Source organism: Halichoerus grypus, chromosome 4 (genome assembly GCF_964656455.1).
Source record: "Halichoerus grypus chromosome 4, mHalGry1.hap1.1, whole genome shotgun sequence".
Lineage (NCBI taxonomy): Eukaryota > Metazoa > Chordata > Mammalia > Carnivora > Phocidae > Halichoerus > Halichoerus grypus.
Genome location: NC_135715.1, coordinates 128,865,018 through 128,874,478, shown reverse-complemented (window position 1 = coordinate 128,874,478; position 9,461 = coordinate 128,865,018). Strand labels below are relative to the sequence as shown.

General features: G+C 37.4%; 1 protein-coding gene across 8 annotated transcripts in view; it reads right to left on the bottom strand.

Annotated features, from left to right (window-relative positions):
- Positions 1–314: 314 nt before the first annotated feature.
- The window catches only part of LOC118534502 (sodium channel protein type 2 subunit alpha), a 139,342-nt gene continuing 130,195 nt past the window's right edge, over positions 315–9,461 (bottom strand). For all 8 annotated transcript variants that reach the window (XM_078070921.1, XM_078070922.1, XM_078070920.1 and 5 more), the window contains 2 exons: positions 5,858–6,128; positions 315–4,000 (listed from right to left, as the gene is read on the bottom strand). In XM_078070921.1, the coding sequence (XP_077927047.1) occupies positions 2,805–4,000; positions 5,858–6,128 (1,467 nt within the window). In that variant the 3' untranslated portion in view covers positions 315–2,804. The remainder of the gene's footprint in view (positions 4,001–5,857; positions 6,129–9,461) is intronic.

The window sequence follows — 9,461 nt, the reverse complement described above, 5'->3', positions numbered from 1 at the left end:
AAGTATATAGGAAAGGAGATCAAGAATACATAAGGAAGGGCTCCTGGGTGGCTCAGGTGGTTGGTTAAGTGTCTGCTTTTGGCTCAGGTCGTGATCCCAGGATCCTGGGATTGAGCCCCGCATTGGGCTCTCTGCTCAGTGGGGAGCCTGCTTCTCCCTCACCCTCTCCCTCTGCTTGCCGCTCTTCTGCTCTTTCACTTTCACTCTCTGTCAAATAAATAAATAAGTCTTAAAAAAAAATACATAGGGAAGAAACTAAAGTGAAAAAGAGAACAAAACAAAACAGTAGACGGGAAGGAGAAAGGACACACAACTTAAAATGTTAGTCAATTTTTTTATTAATTTTTGTAACTTTCCAGTACTCTACCCAATACCATATCTAGATTTTTGGCCAATATTAAAACTAGATATCCAATACACTCTTCTTAATTGACTTTCATTCCATGAAAAAATTTAAAGATGAATTATTATATTTAATGTGTATTCTTTACATTTATATTTTTTTCTGATCATTTTTACATGATAGAAATTTACCTTTAAATGGCATTTCAAAGATAGAAACAAAGACAGAACAATTAAATACAAAACAAAAGCAAAACCTTTATTCTTTTGGCTTGATTGTAATGTGGTTTACCGTTCTTTATGGTAATAGCATTTTCCTGCATGCATTTCACCAACACACTACAAGTCAATAGCTTTAGTATAAAGAATCTACATGTAATGTTGCTTGTGAAAGAAAAACAAAATGTTTTGCTGTAACTGGTAATATAATTTCACTACCTGGCTTTGTGAGAAAACAAACAAACAAACAAACTTGGGTCCCAGATCATAACTGATACAGTTCTAATGCCATACGGGTCAATAAGAGTAAGATATATCTGGGTAAACAAACACTGGAAAAGACTGACGATTTACTAAATAAAAAGACTAGGTGGAAACATCTGATCCAAGCAATGCCAAGAATATCAACTGATCTTTCCTTAAGCCTCTTTCCATGATAAGGCATTACTATTTGAAAGCAAATAAACGCTGGACTCAGTCTGAGATTTGTTTCACATTGAAATGTGTGCAAAGTTTACAGTACTAATAAAAAAGCTGAAACCTACACTGCATCTTAGTCTTTGTTTCTTATTTTGTGAAGTGCTGCAATTTAAAAGTGCTAGGAACAGAAACTAACAATAGTGACTGTGACATCAACCTGAAGATACTTTTAATTTCTCATTTTATGTACAAAAGGCTGAAAAATAAAATAAAATGAACTTTGTACAGTATTTATATTTTCTTAGAAAACTCTAACCATATAGTTTCAACAGATTTAAGCAGCTTGCAACATGTTCGTACAGTCGGGCTTTTTACCATAGAGTGTTCAATTAAGATTGGAAGAATAAAAAGCAAGAAGCTCTTCATTGTTTGCTGCAACCTATTGCTTAATGACATGAAGAATGAGGTCTTGGTCGAACAGTTTGCTTCAATTTACCACTGACATATGGCTTCCCATATTAGACTTCTGAACAGTGGAAGGAGTAAGATACAGCAGCATAGGCAAGATAAACATGCAGCAGTGACAGCTTCAAACTATAATGGAACCAATTACATCATATTACCTGTTGAAAGCTTGCAAACTATACTTACTGTGGTACATATTTGATGCAATAAATACTGTGCTTAAGTCATCATTTCTGTTTGCTCAAACATGCACCACTGGGTAAAATTACTATTTACAAAGCAGACTTTTATTGTTTAAATTGACATATACTATGTCAACCTCACCAAGAGCAGAAGATGGCTAAACAATACTGCAGGAGAAAAGCAGAATCAACTTTATAAAGTGGTGGGGGGGTGCTTTTTGGTCAATTCAGGTTCTTAAAAGGATTGATAGGATATTTTTAGTTTATGCCAAAGGACACTTATCAAAAATGGTATAGTCATGCTGCCAGGACTCTGAATGACTATGTAATGGTGTGTGTGTCTCTCTGTGTGTATACATATATATGTATATACACGCACATATACATATATACATATATACATGTACATATAATGGATTATGTAAAAATAAAACAATTCTTCAACGCTTGTGAATTCTATGGAACATTTACAGGCACATTAAAATTTTTCTGGATGAGACACCTTAAAAACATGAATAGCTATTTAAGCACCTCAAAAATCTAAAAACATCCTGAAACAAGAAGTAAACTCTTTCCTTTTGTGATGTGATTTTTTTTATGTGTGAATGAGAAGTGCAGCATGCCTTCATTTAAAATATATCCAGTTATACAATAGAGAAATGCAGAATTCCCTACCTTTAATCCCTCTCCCCAAACATAAACCCATTTACAAAAATAGTCACATATAATAGTAAACAACCTGTGAATTAAAAAAAAAAGGTGATAAATTCACAGCATACATTTTGTAAAAATATGGCAGGTGTGGCAGTTAAATCATAAACAGTGGTGACAATTACTATCATCAAGTGTCACGTGTTGAATTTACATAAAAATTTAACTTCCCTCCCCCCTTTAAAGTGGTTCCTATAGTCTGAGTAGCCATTACATCTCTGCTCTTCAGCAGTGTCAGCTGGTTGTGAAAACAGAAACCTCCTGTCAATGCTGTTTTCCTGGTTTATTGAGTCCCAGTTTGCTGACCAGAGGTCTCTGTCTTGTTATAGGCACTGACCTTAAGTATACATTTGTAAAAACAGTCAGTTTGGCATAGACCTCCTGTGGGAGTCCTGTTGACACCAATACATCACCATCACAGGCTGTAAACAATTGATCACAAAATGGAATATTCTTTGTTCCTTTTTACTTTTTACTTTCCCTGATATCTTTCCCTTTGTCTTCCTTTTCTGATTTGTCTTTTTCAAATTTTTCTTTTTCCGGTTTGGTCACACTGTCATAGGAAGGTGGAGAGGTGGTGGAAGGCGTCATGTCGGTTTTCTCTGGAGTTGAATTCTCATTTAGTTTGTCAATGAGGATATCTTCTTTGATAGGTGTTCCGTCACCTTCTTTGCCTTTGTCTTTCTTATAGATACACGAAACCTTTTTAACTTTTTGCTTCAAGAGGTAGCGTCTATAAGCCCTCTGGATAACAATAGCAGACACCTCCTCTTGTTTGCGCTTCAGAGTGCTTGTGATGGGCTCGTAGGAGACTTTGGAGGGGTTCGATGCCATGAATCGCTCCTCCATCTGTATTCGAAGGGCATCCATCTCGCCACTCTCACCCAAAACACGCTTTGTAAAAGCAAATAAAATGTCGAGGCAGTGGATCCGGTCCCCACTCACCATGGGCAGGTCCATGGCGATGAGCTGGACTTTGTTTGGTTTGGCTATGAGAAGAGGAGGATCCAGGGCAGCTGCAAAATCAGAGAGCTTGGCGAACTCTATAAACTGGGTGGCATCAGGATCAAACTTCTCCCAAACCTCGTAGAACATCTCAAAGTCATCCTCACTCAGGGGCTCTGCACTTTCTTCAGTAGCAACACTGAAGTTCTCCAGGATGACAGCGATGTACATGTTCACCACAACCAGAAATGATATGATGATGTAACTGACAAAAAAGAAAATCCCGACAGATGGGTTCCCGCAGTCTCCCTTAACTGAGCTTCCAGGGTGATCTTTTTCAGGGTCACAGTCTGGAGGTCCACTATTAAGAATAGGTGCTAGCAATCCATCCCAGCCAGCAGAGGTGGTAATTTGGAACAGGCAGATCATGCTGTTGCCGAAGGTCTCAAAGTTGAACATGTCATCAATTCCAACTTCCCTCTTGACATAGGCAAAGTTGGACATTCCAAAGATGGCGTAGATGAACATGACCAGGAAGAGCAGGAGGCCAATGTTAAACAAGGCAGGAAGGGACATCATCAGAGCAAAGAGCAGCGTGCGGATCCCCTTGGCCCCTTTGATCAGACGCAAGATTCGACCAATCCTGGCGAGCCGGATCACTCGGAACAGGGTAGGGGACACAAAGTATTTTTCTATCAGCTCAGCCAGAAACATACCTGTGGAAAATCAAGAAACAAAAACAAGAAATAGTGTTATATTTAATAGCAGTGAATGCAAATTTACATGGATTAGATAATCACTAGTTTTACAAAATGTGGACGTAAGAATTAGGTATACATACACACATACACACACAATCTGCAGTATTTGTTTAGCAAAATGAAACTGATGTTTGGTGTTATAACATTAACCCTTTTATGCTAACTGAGGTTTCAATGGTCCTTTTTCCTAGTTCAAGAAAAGCATCTATTGAAAGATTCAACCACTGAAGGCCTAAAGATGTCACAAAGTATATGGCGGCCAACCAAAGGAGTGGATTTGTAGTTCTAAAATACCAGTTCTGGGGCGCCTGGGTGGTTCAGTCGTTAAGCGTCTGCCTTCGGCTCAGGTCATGATCCCAGAGTCCTGGGATCGAACCCCACATCAGGCTCCCTGCTCAGCAGGAAGCCTGCTTCTCCTTCTCCTACTCCCCCCTGCTTGTGTTCCCGCTCTCTCTGTGTCTCTCTCTGTCAATGATAAATAAATAAATAAATAATATATAAATTATTATATAAATAATTTATAAATATATAAATAAATAATATATAAATTATATAAAATAATATATAAATTATATAATAAATAAATAAATAAAATCTTTAAAAAAAAATACCAGTTCTGGTATTGGCATAAGAACTAATGGACAAGGCTTGTGATTTTTGGATTGGAATATGGGAGTTCTTATCCTGAGATGGTTATGATTCATTTTATTTGGAAGGTGGCAAGAATGATGGACAGGAGAGAATCCAGGCTTTGGAGACAGACATACTTGAATCCTATCTCTTTTTTTCCACATCACTAAATGGTGATAGTATCTACTTTTGTTGTTGTTGTTTTTGTTAAACTTAGTACTTTCTGAGCCTTTTCTTTGTTCTAGGCATGCTACTAAGTGCATCTACTTACATAATCTCATTTAATTCTCACAATAACGCTTTACAGAAATATTCCCTGGAAAGCCAGGAATTGGAAGTAACTTGCCATTGGTCACTGAGCTGGTAAGTAGTGAAAATAGGGAAGCTCCAGGCCAGATCTGTATGACTCCAGAGTCTCATCCTTTAATCACTATATGACCACCTCATAGCGCTGTTGTGAGGATCAGAGTGGCATATTGTTTCAGTGTTCTAGTCCACCACAGAAAGCAGTATCAATAGTGGAATACTATTTTTTTCCCCTCTATGTATGTTTTCTTTTCTCAAATAGGCAGAACCTTGTCTTAAATCTCTTATATTTACTGCCAGCACCTCATTTAATGCCCTAAACCTAACCACTTGATACGTATTAATGACAATGAGTCTGTTTTAGTTTTTTGAACAAAATGGCTACTTCTGGAGAAAGAATATTACAAACCATAGGAACTATCTGAATCCAAAGGTAGGATGAAGCTTATTTATGTGTGAATATATGTAAACACACACGCAAACTATTCCAATTATCAGTAGCTTATTTCTGGACTATTTGATTACTTCTAATAATTTTTGTGTGTATGTGTGTGTGTGAATTATTTATTCAAAGCAGTACTTGTCTACACCACAGGAGTCTGAGTGACTACAGGAGTGTTATGACAAATAGCAGTTATTGGCTTCTGAAATGAGACAAGATGATAAATGAAAGCTGAAAAATATAAAATCTTTTTTTTTTTACACATCATTTCATGCACAGCATGCAACAAGAGAAATGACAAACTGAAGAATGGACTATTAGGCTTTTATCTGAAATTTTGGGATGAATGAGAAAGATTAGTAAGAAACACTTCCAAAGTTTTAAACAAATTTTTACTACTAACTTCCTTAACTGAGTAAAACATCTCTTCTTACCTACGATAGAGAGAATGACCACCACAAAATCAAAAATATTCCATCCAATGGTGAAATAGTAATAACGAAGAGAGATTAGTTTCAGCACACACTCTCCAGTGAACAGAACAATAAACACCAGATTAATCCAGTACAGAATATTTGTCATCTCCTGACTCTGGTCATCAGTTTCCACCATCATGGTGACCATGTTGAGGCAGATGAGGATCATGATGCTGATATCAAAGACTTGTTTGGTTACAAAATCAAAGACCATTCCTTGGAATTTGTTCTGGAACAAGAAATATGTAAAATTCACTTAGGAACATAAAAAAAAATCAAATTTGACTTATCTGCTTTTAACATAGCAATATGAAAATGTAGCTTTTATAAAAACATACCATGTTTATTTAATACTTGGAAGAACATTTTGTATATTGGCATATGCAACTTTTTTCAAATGTATTTTAGTTATACTGTTCATGATAGCAGATTTTATAAACTGACTTTAAGAACCACTTATTGTATTCTCAGTGCCCATAACATCATCATGTGTACGACAGACAGTCAGCCAATATTTGCTACTATAACAAATCTTGGTTATCCCCTGTATTGGAGGTGCGTATCAAAGTAAACTTCAAAGAACTAATAAATACTTCTCCAGCTTTTTCTCTCATGTTTATTTTTTTCTAGTTTCTGCTTTTATCGTCTTTCCCCAAAGCCAGAGCATCTTAAGTTTCATCTGGGAAGATGTTTTAAAAAATTATAGTCCAAGAAAAAAGACATATGTGGAACACCTGGTGAAATCCAATTAAGTTCTGTATTTTATTTAAATGGTATTGTACCAAGGTTAATGCCTTAGCTTTGATTACTGATCTATGGTTATGCCAGATTTTGCAATAAGGAAAAGCTTGGTGAAATTAAATGTGGGTAACTCTTCTGTAAGAATATAATAATCTTTTAAAAAGTTATAGTCCACAGTCAGATGTTCAGGCTTTGCCCTATTCAGTTTGGACCTTATTTCCAAGCACTAACTGGCTTTATGTCTTGTTTATGAAATTAAGTCCTCACCTTACCAGTTCTGCTAGTTTGGACCCTGTTTTGTACCATTTACCTGTATTGTACCAAATACCTGCTTGGTATTTCAGGCTTTTTAGGGCTCAAGCCTTGACTTAACTTCTACGAGGCTGTCCTCTACTTTCTTAACTAGAAACACTGATGGTCTGTTACCTATACACTTCACAGGCTACTTTCCCAGATCCTGACATGTTTATCCATCTGGATTCTCTGTACTAGTGTTCTGATCTCTCCCAGTTGAGAGACATCCGTTACTCCCTATGGAAATTCTTGGACATCAAACACCACCTGTCTGTTGTATTTTTCTTTCTCTGAGTAGATATCTGGCTTGCTGGACTGGACTTCTATTGCTTCAGCTGGGTCTGTCCTTCAAGAGCCTCCTTCAACTTGATAAATGTGTCTAATTCCAGTTCCAAACCTTTCCTTCTTAGTTCTTATTTACTGTAGCTTACCTTTCCAAGTCTGGCTATGTTTCTTTTATTTCTACCCTTCTGATAAAATTTGCAGAATTCTACTGTATCATTTTATCTTGTCTCCTTGTACTAAAACAGACTTCTCTGACTCCTTCTCTGGTGACTTTGAATTCAATTTTAAGTTTTAAGCACTCTGTGTCCTCAGAAAACTTCATGTTTACATTTGTCATAAAACTGATGACACTGTATTGCAAATGGTTTGCTCTTATTTGATTTTAATTTTTTCTTCTAGTCGTTTGGAGGCTCTGCCAGGACAGAGCAGTGTCATTTTCTCACAGATACAGCACCTAGAGTGTAGTAGGTTCAAAACTGCTTAAAATCAGAAGCTTTTTATCAATAAAAAGCTCCTTAGATTTTCTGCCTGTGTAGTTTTCCAATGGGTCACTTTGATGTACAACTCCAATCCCCAGTCACTAATCGCTATCTCCAATTTAAATCCCAGGATGTAGTATATGCTGGAGGAAGCTACGTAACCCTGGCAGTCTTGTTCACCAAAGATTTATGTTCTCTCCCTTCATCTTGTCCCTTGACGATGATGAGGAATCCTTTATTATCCCTCACTTGCTCCAGGATAGTTCCAAACTTCTCAGAAATATTCTATTCTTTTGCCCTCTATTCTTTTTTGAGAGCATCAAAATCAGTGTAAGGAAACTCTTCTACTTCCTTTTGCATTTCATATTATCTTGACTTTTCACATATATCTTTTTATATATTACTCCATATTCATCAGAGGACTCAGTCCCTCTTCTTCTTCTTTTTTTTTTTAAAGATTTCATTTATTTATTTGACAGAGAGAGACAGCGAGAGAGAGAACACAAGCAGGGGGAGTGGGAGAGGGAGAAGCAGGCTTCCCGCAGAGTGGGGAGCCCGATGCGGGGCTCGATCCCAGGACCCTGGGATCATGACCTGAGCCGAAGGCAGACGCTTAACGACTGAGCCACCCAGGTGCCCCAGTCCCTCTTACTTCTAAATCTAACCTAGACCATTCTATTCTTGAGCCACATCTTATGTGTGACTTTATTCTATATTCCCTCTCTTCACACTCTTCTTCTCCAGAACTCTTGCTTTGCTTCAAACCTAAACCTCTCTCCAAATCTTAAGAAACTTTATTTTACTACTTCTAAATATTCATTCTTCCCCATCTCCTTTTGATTGCCAGATTCTGCAAGCTAGCATCTCCAATTTTTTTCTCCATGCATGTCCCTTCTTCATATCCTGCATGACACTAGTCATCCAGTGTGTATGGCAGAAACTTGTAGGTTCTCTTTGTTGGGTCCTTCTTTGTCTCCCATATTCAATTAGTAGACAAACTTTTTAATTTCACTCCAGTGACAGCTCACAAATCCATCCACTTTTATTCATCTCCACACCACTCTGGTTCAGGCTACCTCTCATCTCTGAAACAGCTCCAAAATAAGTCTACAAAGCATACACATTGCCCCTATCAATACCAGTTGAGTGATCTTTACAAAACTGAAATTACCAGGTTCCCTTCAATGGTTTCCCATTGCTCTAAGAATAAAGACAACTTTTGAACATGGCCTACAAAGCTCAGAAAAATCTGGCCCAACCTAACCTCTTCATTCTCAACACATCCCAATGAGCCCTCACTCTCTGTACTCCAGCCTCACTGGCCTTCCTACCTCAGGGCCTTCACACAAGCACCGCCCTTCTCTTAAAGGGCTCTTCACCTCCTGACAACAATTTTCTGCAGCAACCAAGCAGCTATTGGCAAATATACAATCGGAATCTCCATAAAAATTCATGAAGAGAATGATGTTATCAGATTTAGAAGCAAGATGCTAGGGGAAAATATGAAATGTTTTTAAAACCAAAAGAAAACAAAACCTGTCACTTGTTTCCTTAATGATTCCACTTAATCACCAGAGCTGGACAGAAAATGGGGCATATCTGAGATGTACCAATACCTGAGGTTGTATCCCATCGGGCTTCATTGCACTCTGTGAACATTCAGTATTTCCACACAACGTATGTATGCATATGTTTTCTGCTCTACATTATTAGAAGCTCCTCAATGACATCAATCCTATGTAATACTATTGGCATATAAGTCT